Source organism: Grammomys surdaster, unplaced genomic scaffold (genome assembly GCF_004785775.1).
Source record: "Grammomys surdaster isolate TR1022 unplaced genomic scaffold, NIH_TR_1.0 270, whole genome shotgun sequence".
Classification (NCBI taxonomy): domain Eukaryota; kingdom Metazoa; phylum Chordata; class Mammalia; order Rodentia; family Muridae; genus Grammomys; species Grammomys surdaster.
In genome coordinates, this window is record NW_021604711.1 from 2,754,887 (window position 1) to 2,772,437 (window position 17,551).

The 17,551-nt window shown below is 44.2% G+C and overlaps 1 protein-coding gene across 3 annotated transcripts in view; it reads right to left on the reverse strand.

The window, feature by feature from the left end:
• Positions 1 to 17,551, reverse strand: part of Mprip (myosin phosphatase Rho interacting protein) — a 102,704-nt gene that overhangs the window by 68,546 nt on the left and 16,607 nt on the right. For all 3 annotated transcript variants that reach the window (XM_028776581.1, XM_028776580.1, XM_028776579.1), the window contains exons 2-3: positions 17,189 to 17,266; positions 15,345 to 15,410 (exon numbers count right to left, since the gene is read on the reverse strand). In XM_028776581.1, coding sequence (XP_028632414.1) covers positions 15,345 to 15,410; positions 17,189 to 17,266 — 144 coding nt within the window. The remainder of the gene's footprint in view (positions 1 to 15,344; positions 15,411 to 17,188; positions 17,267 to 17,551) is intronic.

A 17,551-nucleotide genomic window follows, 5' to 3' on the forward strand; every position in this document is an offset into this window, starting at 1 on the left:
CTGCAAAAACTGATTTGTTGTGCTATAATACAAACTTCAACTTTTTCTATGCAAAAAGAGAAGGCTGAGGATGGAAGCAGGAAGTAATCTGGGTAAACCCTAGTGACTTGCCAATGAGGCAGTTTACTACAACAGGCTCCCACTCCCACAGGCAGAGCAACCAAATACCCATGAGAGACAGCTTGAGCATCTTTCTAAGCAGCACTTAGGGGCAGGACTTCTGTGCCCAGGGCTGAGGGCAGGGGAAGACCAAGTGAAAAGTTACCAGGTATATAAGCTGCTGAGACCAGCAAGATACCAACCATGGACTCCTCCTCAGTACCACACTAGTGAGATCAGTGAGGCATCAATTGTGACCTCCTTCCTGGCACATTAGTAAGACCAGTGAGGCACCCAGAGTCGCTGCCTCCCTAGCACCATATTTGCCATCAAATTTGTCCCAGGATTCTTTCAAAAGTATATCCAGTCTACCCTTAAAGATCCCAGAGGCAGGCAAGGAAGTGATTCAGCCCATAGCCACCTGAAATACATGACCAACTCATAGCCCATGATCTGCTCCATCATGTCTCCCTTCCAGGAGATGAAATCTGAGGGGTACAATGAGTGGCCAGGGAGTATCTGGAGGTGATATGCCAGGTCTCCTAGCCTGTGAATGAATGAGTTACTGACATGTACCACTCCAAGTACATTTGTTCAGTACACAGTATCAATTCAGAAGCATACAAGACAGAAATGGCCATAGAAAGAAGTCATAAAGGAAACTGAAGCACAAAGTAGCCAGCTGGACTGAGAAAGGCTGGAAGAAAAGTTGTATCTAGTTGCTGGTTCACCACAGTTCACCACAAGGGCCACTTAGGTATCTATCCTAAAGTGGCCCACAGGTCTAAACACTCTGAAAAGAGAGTCCTCTGGAACAAGTCCATTCTCCAGGGTCATTTGCAGGATTCCACGGCTTAAAGGGGAGTTGAATTATTCTGAACTGCAGTGATCATGTTTTAAAAGCTAAAAGTGGTCTTATCAGCCTTTGGTCTTTCAAATCCTCTATCTAGAACTCTACTCTCAATAAATAATATAAAAGAATAGGGAACTATATACATAATGAGTTCGTGCTGTTACATACACTACTGTCAAATGTTTCTGAAGGTTTTTAATCCTTTAAATAACATGAATGGTATTTTTAGTTATATATAGCATTGCTGAAATCTTAAACTACTTCCTCACCAGTGAGCAGGCATCACTGGATCCCAAGGAAGGGAGGAAATTTCTTTGCAAGGAACAAAGCCTTTCCTTTGGTCTAATGGCCAAGCAAGCATAGAAAGCAGGATACCTTAATGGTATCCTTGTCTTCTCTCCATCTCTTCAGATGAATGCTCAGAGAGGACAGGAAACAGGACTCTGCTGCATTGTGGCTTACTGTCTGCACTCTTAACTGGCTATCCTTAGTCTTCATGGTACAAAGGAAAAAGGATGGGTTTAGTGAGTCACAAAGGCACCTCAGGGTGAGCTAACAGAAAGCAGAATTGGAATTTACCCCCACATATCAACTGAAGTATTTTCTGACAATTGGCTGAAGGCAAACTAATTCAACTTACTTTGTTTTGGTTGAATCCACAAACAGAAAAAGCCCAGCCTGGAGTACACAAGAAGACTGATCTCCTCCCAGGCATCCTGTGGTCCCCAAGACCTCTTCTACTGGCCAGACTGGCTTGGGAGGTTGATGATGCCAGCAAGGCACTCTGAGTAATCTAGATTTCAAGTTAGAATACTTCTGGAATAGGAGATGCAGACTTCCAAGGTCACCCATGTCTGTATCTGTCTTGACAACCCTTTGCCAAAGACCCTTGAGTGCATAGAAAGAGCTGACCTACAGCTACTAAGAACCACCCCCAAGGAGGGCACATTACCCTAAGGATAAGTGTCTACTCTGATCTCTACTACTGTGACAGGATATCATGGGACAGAATGTGACACCTAGAAGGATTCTCCTTTTTGAGTTGACTTGAACAACTGAACCAAACAGCAGCAGACTTTCTGGAGAATTGATCTTCTCTTATTTTTGTCTCTTAAAAAAGGGTGTCTAATAAATACCTTGACTTTGTAATTGGGCAAAATGACAGTAAGCTTTTTTGTGATTCTACCCTTCTACACGCAACTGCTCCAAATCCAATATAGTTTGACTTTTATTTTCTTAAATGGCCTATATAGAGAGTTAGGCCTGCTTCACTTTGCAAAAGTTAAGTAGGACTATTGAAAGTTAAAAAAAAAAAAAAAGAAAAAAAAAGCAAGGCAAAAGATGAGGAAAGGAAACCAATTTTTCTGTTTCCAGAGAAAGATATGGTAGCTTTCTGAGTGCATTTGGGTATGTTTAGACTCCTCTTCACCCCAAGTCTCTGCTGGATCCTCAGGGCACAGGTCTGGCTGCAAGGAAAAGGGAGAGGCAGCCAGTGGCTTTCAGCTAGCAGCAGCTCAATACAGCTCTTCTGAGTTTTGATGTGCAGAGCTCCCACATGCAGGCCTGTGACTCTGACAAGGCTATTTTTGGATTCCAAGTAGGATGAAAATCAGAAGAAATGCTGCATGGCCACCTTCCTGGGAAGCTCCTCAGCCCTGCTCTTATGCTAGCTCCTCCCCGTACAGACCCTCTAAGGGAGCAGACCCTTAGATTTTCTTCCTCCCCTGGGCCCTTCTTCTCCTGTGCTTCAAGAATGTGTGGGCCTCGCCCACTTGTCTGTCTCATAAAGAGCTGGGAAACATGGAGATAAATAAAGCCTCAATTAGGCAGGAGTCCAAAGTTAGGATTGGGGGTTGGGAAGAGTGGTGTCTGAGGCTCTGTCCCAATCCAGAAATGCCTGAGAAAGCGGCCGGGGCCACAAGCAGTCTTGAGGTTGGACGCTTCCCACAGCCCCCTTTGGCCTGTGCTGACCAGGCATGGTCAAAGGCTTGGAGCCACGCCATTCCCACAGACAGCTCTTCTAGGCAGCCTGGCCTGCTGCACACGCCCCAGCTCCCTTTGCCATCCCACATATATAAGGAAGGAGTCTGCGCTCTTGGCCCTTCCATTCCTTTCCCAGGGAGAGAGAAGGGACTACAGAGTGTGGACTTGTCCCCAGCAGGGATGGCTTCAGATGCTGTGGCGCCCCTCCAGGTCCAACAAAGGCAGGTTTTTTTTTCCCCTTTCAACTTTGGAAACTCGGTGTTCTTATTTATTCCTTTCTGAGCCTGGAAAGAACAATGAGAGGGAGATCTTGTTTCTTCTCCTAAGTCTTGGGTGGGGGGAGAGCAGCAGCATATGGGGGAGGAGACGGGGCCAGCAGAAGCTCACAGATATTTTTAGAGACATGGGAATTAAGTAAGCAGGGACCTTCTGGGGCCTGAAACAGTTTTGTTTTCATCCTAATTCCAAAAGGCCAAGTGGGTGGTGGAGAGTCAGAGGCTGAAGGCAGAGAACAGGAAAGACTCTGGAGACTGTAAGAGACCAAGTGGTCTCTTCTCACTCTGTGCTGTGGCCTACTCCATTTCCCTTTAGCAAGAGGGGAGATAAGTAGCCTGTGAACCTGCACCTAGACCCCTCTTCAGCCTCAGGGTACAGGAGAGTGGCAAGGGGCAGCAAACTGAACTCCTTTGGTCCTACTTCTGAGAGTGGGAGAAGCAAGATCTAAAATGAGATAATTGCTCAGTTATCTTTAGGTTTCTAATAACCCACTTCTTGACGATCACAACCACGGGATTGAACATCTTTTAGAGGCCTCACTTGAAAAGTCTCCTACTATATTTTGGGGTAGGATCCAGAGAAATGGAAAAGAGAGAAGCTGGGGAGACCCAGTCTGTTAGCTGATGCCATGCAATGCTGCTGAAGTATTAACTACTGACAGGCTCAAAACTCACTCATTTCCACACTAGCAATCCTACTTCCAAGAACGTTCTCTGAGGCTCTCCCTTTTTTTTTCTCTTTATTTATTCTACTTTCATATATTACATCTCAACTGCAGTTTCTCTTCCCCCACCTTTTCTCCCCAGACTCACCTGGAGCTTCATCTCCCTTCAGAAAGGAGCAAGCCTTCCAGGGACATTAACCAAATAAGACATAACAAGCTACAAGTAAGACCAGGCACATATCAAGGCTGGATAAGGCAACTCAGAAGGAGAAAAAGGGTGCCAAAGGGAGGCAGAAGAATCAAGAGACAGGCCCTGCCCCCACTATTAGGAGTCCCACAAGAATATCTAGCTACACAACCATAACATATATGTAGAGGACTTAGGTCAAACTCATACAGGGCCCTGATCTCTGAAAACCCACTTGAGCCCTGGTCAGCTGATTCTTTGGGTCATGTTCTTGTAGTGCACTTGATTTCAGGCCTATATTTAAACAAACAAACAAATCTGAAAACAAGTTGAGAGAGAATGTAAGAACCATAAACAAGCCTGATGGAACAGTGAATGAAGATAATATGTAGGATCAAACAGGAAACTGTAGAATGGAATATTTTAAAAAGTAACAAGGTTAAATACTTAACAAATCTTACTTTCTGGCCACAGGTGTACACACCTGTGCACCAGAACAGTTCACAAACTCTTTGTATAAACTGACTGTTACCTATAGATGGTAAGGCTTACCAAGCAACTTTGTTTTCAGCTTCCTAAAACATCCACCATGGCTGATTTGCCTTCTGTTACTGGGGTAAGCCCTGCTCCTCCAGCCTTTCTGCTCTGGGTAGTGCCACCTTACTGCCCTGCTGAGAAGCCTTCATCTTCACAACTCAGATTGTTTTTCACCTGCTCCTACCTGGGAAGCTATAGTGCTTACTGGCTGACTGTCTGGATGGTTCCTGCTATAGGTAAACAGAGGGCAAGTGTGTCTTTCCTGTTCACCTCTTACAGCTTACACACCTCAGGACAGCCAACTCTGTTTTTCTTGCTAGACTAAGTGCCTGGAAAGCAAGGACCCTTTTTCATCTTTATTTTCCCAACTTTACATTTCAAGGCACAGAGCAAAGCAGCACCTTATCTATGAAGGAACAAGGCCAATCTCTGACAGTTTCCCAAGGCTATATATAGGCAGAGCCCTCAGGAAAACAGGTGAATTGAAAAAGATACCAGTACTCCATGGCCCGGGAAAGAGGACAGGCCTAAGGCCCAGGTTTCTGATGTTATTTCTCAAAGTTTTTGGAGTATCAGTAGCAGGACCTGTCCAGGCCACCACAAGGGTATTATTGTTAATTCCAAGTAAGTGAATGGGCCCTTTAGTAAAAGGGCTCATTCATCAGAGGAGATTAGATAAACTGCCTCCTTCAACAGCAAGTAACCCCTGGGCTTCTAACGAGAAGGGCTTGCAATTTCAACTGGTGCAAGGAATAGCCAGGTGTATTTAATTCAGGATGCAAAAAATGCAGAAATGTGGTATATTTGCACTCACACATACTAACATATACTTTGCCAAGAGCAAAGAAATAGCTATATGGACTCACGGCAATAACATGACCTTCACAGGACCAAACACGGACCAGGGCTGCAGTATGGCTCAGATAGTAGAGCAGTCAGTGATGGCTTATAGTAAGAAACCAGTATATACCAACAATTTGCACTGTTCCTGACACACATGGAAAGCCTCCAGTTTCTAACAGCTAATATAATAGCTTTATGTCCTACTGAAAGTTTTATGAAAATAGTCATCAAGGTATAAACTCTAAGGGACAAACAATAAAGGAAGAAAAGAACAGACATGAGATATCAGTTAAGATTTTGGAACCAAGTGATTGGGAGTTATAAGTAGGGTAGAAGATCCTTTGGAGCACAGCCAGGAGGAAGCGGACTCATGCTGTCACAAAACTTTAGAAAGCTCATGTTCTGAAGGGCCACACCAGACAGTTACTCTCTGAAAGGCTCTAATGTGGGAAAAGGATACACAGCTCAGAGAAAGTCTGTATCCTAAAAGTCAAAACCCCACCCCAAGTCCTTCTGCTGCCCAGAGGTATCCTTATACTGGTGCTGAGAGGGCTCAATTTGGGAAGACTGATCAGTTCAAGGAAAAAGTGTAAGGTGGAACACTCATGGTCTGTCTGTCTCTGTCTGTGTCTCTCTGTACTCCCTAATTATTTATTTATTTTTAAGACTGGGTCTTACCATGTATAGCCTTAGCTGGCCTGGAACTCACAAAGATCTAAAATGTTTTCTGGAGAATATCATTCTCCAAAGAATGGATGTACCATTCTTAAGAATGGATGCTTGTCTCTGGGGATATTTAGGACCTTCAAAGAAGCCAGGGTTCACAATTCTCCTCAGGAAAGTACTGTATGTGAATGGACATGTGTACATCCTGTATGCATGTATAGCCTGAGGCTCATGTTCTAATACCTGTTTCCTCCAGACCTAACATGTCAACCCTACGTACATCTTAGAATAGAGATTCTAGGCCTAGAAACCATGGTAACTAATAGATAACAATACAGAAGTAGCAGGGTCTTTAGTAATGTCAATGGGGCTATCAATACTCCGTAAAAGACAGAGGGAAGGGTCAAAGAATCTTCACTGGAGAGTCTAGCCTTCACTCCCTCCTGCCTTCTCCCAGCTTCAAGTGATCAGGAGAAACATCAGAGCATACAAGAAGTAGATTACTAATGGAAAAAGAGACTAAGGGGTGGGATTTTGTAATGCTGCTGCTGTTTAGGGACACCTATGCAAGTAATCCTTCATCAGTGCTCCCTAAGAAAGCATAATAAACTCTTTGGCTAGCCAACCTGGATTTAGACTCCTGCTCTGGACTGTTGGTCCTCTACTTAAGGTCAATAGTTGCTGGTTCACATCTACTTGGAAGTTTATGCACTAGGTTGCTATTCATTTGTGAAAGCCTAAGGCCAAAGCCAATAGAAAGGAAGCTGGGAAGGCGAAGAGACAGGGTGAATTAGACGAGGGACAGGATTAGTCTTTAAAATAACTGAAATCATTTGAAAGAAGTACACCCAGCAAACAGGATACAAAGAAAACAAGTACATAGCAAAGCAGGAGTGAGGCATTCTCAGGTACAAGACAGCAAAGCAGAAAGACAGGAGCTCCAGAGGGAAGGACCTGGGACAAAACCCAGAGAATCCGAATCCAACCAGGTGTGGTGGCACACATCTTTAATTCCGGCATTAAGCGTTAGAGGCAGATCCTTAAAGATCTGACTTTCATCCCCGTGATGTTTCACAGGATGAGGAAGGAACCCAGGCATTCCCAAATGTGATCAACTAGGATTATCTGACATATCCTTACTGTTGCACCTCTCTGAGATTCTCCATGTGACTATGATAAGCTTGGAACTGAAAGCAAAGAAGCTGATGCCTCAATACAAAGGCCACATGAGTCTGTCACACTGTCCTCTCCTAGTGGAGGGGAGAAGGCCATTTGAACACCATTGAGAACATAAACAAAAATGATAGGATTCTGCAGGCAACTCAGGCAGAGAACCAGGCAAGGGACATGCTAAATGCTCTGACGGGGCTTTTGGCTTGGCTCTTTGGCTCAGTAACCTCTGCCTAGTGAATCTCCTTGTGCCGTTCCTGTATCAGAGTGTAACTCCATTTTCAACAGTGTTCTGCACTCCATTCTCCTAAATGTTAGTGTTCCCACAGAATCACGCCCAGTGACTGCTCTCTTAACTTCTGTACCAAGCATACTTTTTATTCTGTCTTGTACCTTGAAGTGGAGACCTCTACAGCAAAGAAACCTGGCTCATGCTGACTAGAGGAACAGCTCAACAGCTGCTCCCCTAGACAACTTGACTTCAGTTCCCAGAGCAATGTCCTATATTCTATATTCTCCAGGAAACTTATAACCCCTGTTAATCCAGCTCCAGGAGATCTGACATTCTCTTTGGCCTGTACTGACACCTGGACACACATACATAAACACATATTTAAGACATAGGCACACGTCAAAGAAATTCTTTAAACAAACAAATCTGGAACATGTTCACCACATCCAGTACAATCCACAGACCTCAGCTGCTCAGGGTACAAGGTTAGATGCAGCCCAACCCTTTACTCCTTCCTCTGTATTTTCTTTGTGGCACACAAGTTTCACTGAAGGCTTTGTTCTTTGATGAAATGCCTTGCCAACATGTGTACAAACCAATATTGCAGGCCAGATTAACCTTAACTTTGAGCAATGTACTATGTTCTCCAAGAGCAAACAGTGAGAGAAGTGAGCTATGGCTGAGGTCTCCTTCCTTCACGTCTGTACTGATCATAGGTAATAAATAATCTAGCCTAAAGCACCTGGAAGGTAAGGTCTGGCCTCTATTTTTAGGTCAGCTATAAGCCCTGTGGCTGGACAGCCACCTTGACACTGGTGAGTACTTTGACAAGAAAAAAGAGTAACCTTTGGGTGGACTCAGCAAAAAGAATGACTGTCAAGCAATTTTGAGATGCAGAAACAGATTGAAGCAACAAAGCAAGGTCACTAGAGGAAGAACAAAGGGGCAAATCACTTCTTTAAGACCTTTTTGCTCAGCAGGACAAACCTGCTTTATGAGGCTGGCTAGAAGTGGGACATAGCTTATAGTGCAAAAAGTTCTTCAAGATCCTATTGCTTTGGATACCTCTGTCCTTCTCTACCTCCTTTATTCCTGCCTCTTCACCTTAGTGTGACATGCTTGGTGCCATGGTTTGAATAGGTTTGCCCTTATGCTAGTGAGTTCAGAGGTAGGGAAAACAAGAAGACTGACATTGGCTTTCTAAGCTTCCAACCAGCCAGTGACCTTGGTGAACAGGTTTGTATGGTCGTATTAATGAACAACATCATTTATTTCATAGAAGGCCCAAAGTAAATGGTCAGGTGGGCTGAGGACAATGGAAAGGGACATCTGAGTGGAGGTCCAGTTTTGAGATCCAAAAGGGGAAAGGGGTTGAAAGTGACCCCAGAAGACTTGGCAGTCTCCATGGTGCCCCATCTTGCCTGATGGTATTTCAAGCTTATTTGTTACTACACTGGCATTAGCCACTTGACTTGGCTTCTTCCACCCTATGTGCTTTTTGTGTTTTCCATAAAAAATTATTCTCTCAACGATTGTTTCCCTGCTGTTGCTCAGTCAGTTTCCTAGCCAATTAACTCTGAACTACTACCTTTAATAGCACTCCTCTCTGCTTAGGATAAAGACAATTGCCAATCATTATAGCCTGCAGGGCACAGCTTGGCTGCTATGGTAAAGTCCACCCACACTCTAAAGGCAGTGGCCAGGTGCAAATCACCTAAGTTTCCTCAGCAAAAACTAACAAAGACATAAACTGCCCCCACTGCCCCATCACCTGCACACCACTCTCAAAACTAGAAGGACAGGAAAGAGCGAAGCAGATAGCACCATAGTGCCCAGAAGCTTCCCTGAAAGGGAACTGCAGGTATTCTATAAAGGAGAGATGGGTTACTAGGGAATCTAATCATGATCTAACTTAGGTGAACAGCTACTACTGTTTTTCTGCCTTTTCTTCCACACCTATAGAACTGAGGAGGGAAATATAGCCACTGGATGGTCCTTAAGACAGAAAGGGAACTCACTGGGTTCCCCAGGTCACCAATCTTTCACACAGTCTGAAACTTGAAAGCCCACCTCACCACATAGGTGCACTGTCAGTAACACCCTCTCATGCAAGACCAGTCAGTCATCAAGTATTTACTGCCGTGAAGGGAATGCCCAGAAGTACAAGAGTTCTCCATGCTTCAGTCAAAGGACCCTGCTTTCATCTTAATGTTTGACACTGGATCTCTTTTTTTCCTCCCACTGTATTGCGGATGTCAGGCTCACTGGCTCCAACTCAATATGGGATGCTAGAATTACAGACACATACCATCATAGCTAGCTTTTCTGTGAGATCTAAACTCAGGCCATAAGGCTTGTGTGGCAAGCCTTTTATCTATTAAGCCATCTTGCTGGCCAGCTACTTCTTAAGTGGGGAAAGTTTGCTTGGACTCAGTTCTAAAGGTTTATTGGTTTGGCCTCTGGAGAAGATAGTATAATACATTGTGGTAGGAATGTGTGGGTGGTGATTTGAGTAGATATGGCTGCCCCCAAAGACTCGTGTATTTGAATGTTTGGCCCATATGGAGTGGCAATATTAGGAGGTGTGGCCAAGTTGGGGTAGGTGTGGCCTTGTTGAAGGAAATGTGTCACTGTGGGGGCAGGCTTTGAGGTATAATATGCTCAAGCTATCTACTCCTTTGAGGAATAGTCTCCTTCTGCTACCTGTGGATCAAGATGTAGAACTTTCAGCTCTGTCATCAGCATGTCTGTCTGCACCCTGCCGTGTCCTGCCATGAGGATATTGAACTAAATCTGTGAAAACTATAAGCCAGCCTCAATTAAATGTTTTCTTTTTAAGAGTAGCCATGGTCATGGTTTCTCTTTACAGCAATAAACCCCTAACTAAGACAGTATGTTAAGGGCCAGTGGTCACATCTCTAAGATGCAGAAATCAGGGCCCGACAATCCCTTTGGTAGCTATATTCTAATGACCTAAAACTGATCACCAGTCCCACCTCTTAAAGATCTTTGGCCTGCATTTCTTTATCAGTGCAGAAACTAAGCTTCTATATTCAGACTTCTGAAAAGATTCACACCACAGCCGCAAACAACCTTTAACTTGTTCTGCACTGGCCCTGTATGAGAACAGTCAGCCCTCCCTATACACACTGAAGAGCAGCTCAAGGATGCTACTCAGGACTCCTGCCTCATACCATCCTGGTGGTTCAGGCCCCCAGGGCCCTCTCTCAGTCACATACCTCCCACTAGGCTTCCTGACTATAACATGGAAGACTTGGAGTAGGTAACAGCTAGAAACTCTCTGGACAACCCTTAAGAGGCTGTCCTGATCTTGATTCACAGCCAATGTCACTGTGAGGACCATATTACGAAATGTACATACACAAAAACAAACAAACAAGCAAACAAAAAACAACCGCCCCCCCAAAAAAAAAACCAAGCTAGGGGCTGGGCAGCAGGCTGCTCCCTTGAAACACCACAGCAAGCAAAGGCAGCCAGAGTCCTCTTATGCTTCTAAGAGAGTGGTCTGCCTGCCCATTATCCACTGCCTCTCATAGTATTCTCATCCTGGTTTTACCACACATGGAGTCCAATTACACACATATACAACCTGAGCACCACAAGAGGGATTTTCTAAGGGCTGTGTGTTTGTCCTCTACCAAGGATGATCCCCAGAGCTATTACAGTCACTATAGACTGAGACATAGCTGCAGGAGCAAAACAAGACAGGAGTGAGCCCTCCTCACCAGCTCAGGGAGCCTGTCCAGCAAAGCTCTGAGTAGAAAGAAAACAAGCCAGAGCTCAAAAGAGCACTCTCAAATGTCATATCCCTCCCCTCAAAAAAAATTCACAAGAGTAATTACAAAGAATGCTGGGCCACCAGAGCTTGAGAATAATCGGGGTCTAGGATGTCACCTGCAAAGGAAATAACACCTTAGCTACCAGTTCCTAGTAACAGCAGGAGTACTGACGCCCCTCCTTGGCTTTTGTAGGGCCTGGACACCCTAGTAGTACTGCTCATGGCTTTGACACAACAGTGGCAGAAATATGCCCAGAAAAGGGTAGACATAAGTCCTAAAATCAAAATGTCCTCCTAGGCTCTTCTACAAGAAGTACACTTAATGCAGCCCAAGCCAACATGAGCCCAGTCTGCTGAAGCCCCCACAAGACCATCAATCTATACACAAGACAGGCATCCACAGTGAACGATGGCTGGGCATCTGTATCTAATGGTATTTACACACTCACAGACTCAAATAACGCTTAAAAAGTACATGTCTCAAAACTGTAAGGGCTTCTTTACCTGACATATTAAGGAAGCTCAAAGTTAGCATAATCCAAGAGTCCCAAAGATCCCGTGTGCTGGGCTCCTTCAGGGACTCTCAAAACCGAAATGCTGCAGCCCTTGGCACTGTGCCTGGCTTCAGAATGGGCATCACAACCTAATGACCTCCATGCAGAGGCACAGGTCATCTTAAAACAGATGGGATCCAAGAACAGTGTACTGACCACAGTGAAAGGGGTAGGGAATCCTGCCACTGATGTAACATACCATAACAAGATAGGTTGAGGACACATATAAAGTGTAATATCCTAGATACAAGCAGGATGTACCATATAAGAGAAAAAAAATTAAAAACAGGAAAAGGTAAAATAAAAGAGTCCACTTACACAAAATCTGAGATTTGAAATGATCTAAAATATAATCAAGCTCTGACTTGAAGGAAATTCCACACTAACCTCATGATGAGGCACAATCAAAATTCATATGCAAAAAAAACACTGTACAAATTTGCCTTCAGGTTCAGTGTATGAAGTATAGGTGAAACATAAATGACTTTTCTATTTAGACTTGTGATTATGTCATATCTCATCCCCGAGATATCACATAATATTTACACAAATACCCCCAAATGTTAAAAAAAAAATCCAAAATCCTAACCACCACCTCGAAACATTTCTGGTAAGGGATACTAACTCATATAAGGCTCTTGATAGACTCAGGCTGAAACACAAATAAGAGAACGGAGCTAAGCAGTAAGTCAGGTCTAAATGGCAACAATTTCTGCTGAGAATGTGACAGAGCTCTTGTGTACTTGCATAGTGATGGCTGTATGTGTGAGTACCCACTGCCACCTTACATGCTTTGTGTTGTGCTCAGAGTAGTGAGCACTTTGTTATGCGTATTTTACCACAATACAAAACAACAAAGCATTTGACCATCTGTTTGCCTTACTTATATGTAGGCAACGGAAGAGAACAGGCCTGTTAAAGGGGCCAGAACCTCCTGCCAGATGCCAAGCAATCCTACAGTCTTGTTCCTGTAAGATGCAGACACAAGCAAAAAGCAAAGGACGGCAACAGTGGGGTTTCCAAGTTCCTTAGTGTTCTCTCCTGAAAAATAGTAGGCTGAGCCTCTACAGGCTTCACTTTATCTGTGGGCTACTGTGCCCCTCACCTCAACAAACACTCTGGAAGCTTCTCTTCTTTTTTAGGGAAATCTGCCTCACCTCCACACCTACCACTCACACACTAAAATATGGAGACAGAAAGCTATCCCCAAAGGAAAAGAGATTCTCAAAAGTAAATGCCATTTTAGCTATGCCTGGAAAGGTAATGGAAAGATCAGGGAGCCAGACTGGCTTGCCACTTAGCCAGCCAGAATCCCAAGGCACCCAGAGCTAGTACCACTACCCACCTCCTGAGGGCACACTGTAACCATCAGACAGTCACCTGTTTCTTCACAGTCCAGTCATTCATTCACCATTCTTCAAGTTTTCTGGAAATCATCATTTCCCCTTTTTTGCAGAGGCTAGTCAAAGTCACCACATTCGTAACTATTCTGGGACCACACTAGCCCATCTTTCTCTCCAGTTCACCACAATGGTGAGCCCCAACTCCACACATCATGCTATGCCTGGTCCATTGAACCCCATCCAGACAACATGGGAAGAAACCAAGAATTATCAAGACCTCCAACCACAGAGGAAAACTATAGTCTGGCTAGTAAGAAAGTATTTAAAAGAGGGGAAAGGTAGTATAATATATAATAGGGAAATAATAATTTGAAACAGACCGTGACTAAGTGTTAAGGGAGGAACTACAACTTAATGTTACAGCCAGTCAGATGGGAAGGGCAGGCTACTAGTCAGGGCTGGAGTTTATCCAGACATAAGAGGAGGACTGGAAGCATAGACTGTTCAAAGATGTTGCGTTTAGATAAAAGCACCCAGATGGAGATGTTTCATAAGCCCTGTGAAAGCCATAGGAAATACAGATGTGCTCTGTGAGTGAATCCCACAGAAACCCCTCAATCAAGAAAAGCTGTAAGATAACCCTAGCCTGCCATCTACTATCCCACTTCAGGAAACAAGTAGGTAAGTCCCGTGTCCTGCAAATCAAACATTTTAAAGTTAACAAAATATATATAGTACGTCTCACCTTGTCCTAGGGAATGGTCACAAAGGATAAACCCTGACAGGATGCAGACCAGAGGGCTAAGCTCCCTTCACCCTCAGTCCCTGAAAGAGCACTCATGCTACTTCTTTCCTGACGTCTACTGCAGCACCATCTTCACCCTGATGGCCTCCTTTGTAGCCTTATGTGAGCTTCCTGATGCAACATGGAAATTTACAAGCCCAGAGTGACACTTTAGACACATTTCAACATGGTTGCCACTGCTGGTTTGGTCACTTCCCTCTCAGAGGTACTAGCTGTGTGCATTACCCATATGTGTACAATGCTCACGGTCTGGCAGAAACGCATCAACTGACTACATGCTTAGTCTTTCAGCTCCAAGGCCATGTGCTAGAAAATGGCCCATGCACAAAAACGTTTGGAGCCGAATGTCCCACCAAGTCTTCTCCTTTTTTCTCACAGTCATCTTTGCCTTAGCCACATCCTGTATGCTGGATATTTTGCTTCATTTTTCTCAATCTGACACAAGGTAGAGTCACCTGAGAAGAGGGAACCACAATTTTAAAAAACGCCTCCATCAGATTGGCCTGTAGTACAAACCCTAGTGTCCTGACCCTCTGGAAAGTCCCTAGGGACAGTTATCTCACACTCCAGAGTCTCATAGCATCATAGTGAAGAAACCAGCCCTGGGTACAGCAAGTGGGCCAGTCCACTGAGAACAGTATGAGCAGACTTGCCCAGGTGGCCCCAGTCTTCATAGGCACAGCAAGTCTACACCCACATACTTGTCCTACCCAAATTGCAAAGGAAGAGGAATCCATAGCTTCATTTAGGAGAGAGAAATCTCTTTGAGAGAAAGAGAGGTGATATGGGCAGAAATAGAAAGAGATATTCTGTTCTACTTGACTAAGCTGGGGTCTGGCCTCACTTGTCCCACCCATGGTGTAGGTAGAAAGTTAGGTAGTAGAAGAACAGAGAGATGCTCACCTGCTCAGACCACAGATTAGCAGACCTCAAATGCCAGCTTTAAAAAAAAAAAAAAATCCACACCAAGATCTAGTGGAACAGCCCTGGAAGACAGGACAAAAGTCTCTCTGCACTCAGGTTTGTAGAAACACCACCTACGCAAACCCTTGCTAATACCGAAGACTATATCCTCATTTTCCCTATTCTTAAACAAAAGTGATTTCCTTCTTCACTGCTTCCTCTGACCAACAACTTGGGGGGTTGTGGGGGAGATAGGGAAAAAGCCTTGATCTGGGTTTGTAGAGCACTTTCTAACTAGTACTACAAGTTCTTTAAAACATTCCAGACTCCCAAACAGAAGCCTCAGTAAGGCTGCACTCAAGCATAATGTGGCCAGCAGTGTCACAGTGGAGGAGCCTGGGGAAGACCAGGGAACAGTAAGGACACTTACCATCTCATCCAGGGCATATCGCAGGAGGCCATGCTCATAAAGAATGAAGAATCGTCGCTGCCATTTCTGCAACAGAGCACAGAGTTGGGGGTCAGGTGCCCTGGCCCTGGATCTCAGTTGGCAGAACCCCAATATCTAACCTACAGAATCTAAGGAATGCTGGCCCTAAGGCTTTAACTTCTGGGGCAGATGGTAGGAGGAGAGATACTGGAGATGGTAGGAGTAAGATTCACTGGCCAAGGGGGGGTCAGAAGATGGCCAAATACAAGTGACTGGTGTTTCCATATTCCCAATAGACTCTTTAAAGCTGGAGCTTTCCTTGGGAATAGAAACTATATGGTTACTTTTCTATATTGTTACTGGCAGCCAGTACAGAGTTTTCATAGAATGTTTGTTGATTTATTAGGTGAGTGATCTTAATGTGTTCTGGAATTAACTTGAGGTTACAGGGAGACTGACAGTATCACTTCCAAGAAAGTCTGAGAAATGGTATGTAATGGGTTGGTCTTGTGATTTCCAAGGAACAGGAAGCAGACAGCCAAAGCTTGAGGAATTGAACAGCAGTGGAATAAGCCAACAAAAATCTACCAGAGAAGAACCTCCAACATAGGCCAGGACTCCAGGGGTATTACCATAGTCAAATGCTGTTGAAAGCTGAATGAAAAGGACAAAGTATACATATCATCTTCTGTGTGAAAGGTCTTGTCTACCCCGTGAAGCTATAAACCTAAATCCTGACTCCCAGATCAGCATGGATCCCACCCTTACTCCTCTGGTTGACTTCAAAAGGATTCAAGGTTCTATTCTCAACTTCTCAAAAAGTACAACAACATTTAAGTTTTGACTAGCATTAAAGCCACAAAATTAACTATAATGTATGTTTCTTTGCTGTAGACCAGAATAATAAATTTTAAAATAATTAGTTTCTCATTAGGAACTGGAAATGGCAGTTCTGAAATTTTAGTAGAGACCAGGAAAGGCACTTGGCTCTCTGCATACTGCATTTTAACTAGAATTGGTGGCCCCCCAGGGGGTAAGAACAGAATTCATGGGGCTACTCAGGACCTATTAGAGCTGCTTCCAGGCTAAAGTTCCAAAATAGACTGCTGGCATCTGTTCTCCAAAATCATTTCCAAGGTTCCTATGTGTCTTTGAAATCAATATCCACTCCAGAAGAAGTCCAAAAACCAGAAATGCAATTGTCTGTGGGCCAGAGCATGTATTTGTAAGGTCCTGCCAAGGTGAGGAGAGATGAGCAGAGCTAGGGCAATTGTATAAATAAAACTAGAAGAAAGTGAATGGAAAAGATTCTCTGATTGGGCTGCAATCCCAACAGGTTACTCAGGGAATAAGCAACCCTCTGGTCAGCAAAATGCAGGGTTATCTTTCTTTTTGCTCCAAAAGAGACCTATACCCAGGAGACAGGATGGTATAAGGCTTAATTAGACAGCACAGGTGCCCAGGCCTTATTCTTTTATTAGGACTTGTTGGTCTTATGCCCCTGGCTCAGGAGGAAGCTGCCTTGACTCTGAAGGACTTGCAAGCTAGATTAACATGCTGCAAAGATGTACTTAATTGCTTTTTTGTCTGTTTTCGAAGAGTCCCAACTATACACAGTAAGTGACACCCATACAAGAATGGCAGTTTGAAACAAGGACTCTATATGTACACATGCGCAGAACTTTCGGAGACCTCAGAGTTCACACAACGTTGGATCCGTGCTGACTTTGTTACCCAGGTTCCAGTGTTTACCTCCTGTCTCCCTCCCTAATTTTACCACTTCACTCTCAAATGGACCTCCTTCTGGTTCTTCCCATTCCAAGAATATTCTCTGGTGTCCTTACCCGTGACCGGTGCACTGGGTTGTCAAAGTCGGTGCCTTCTGGAGCCAGGAGCAGCCAGCCACCGTAAATGGGTTTTGCCTAGAAGAAAAAAATAATGGCAGATCTTCAGTATCACTCAACCAGAGGACAAGAGAGCAGGCTGAGCTGACAAACAGGATATCATCTCCTATTCCCCAACACAGGCTACACAGGATAAGTAAGTATTTAGAACAAGTACCTAGTTTAAAAGGTCTCAGGATTCCACATCTTGTGGTGTGCTTAGGGGAACACAGAACCCTGAAGGCATTTGAAAACATACAAAGCAAAAGAACTCTTATAGACATAGGCTGTCTCTCAAAAGTTTTAACATACGCACCAAGATAG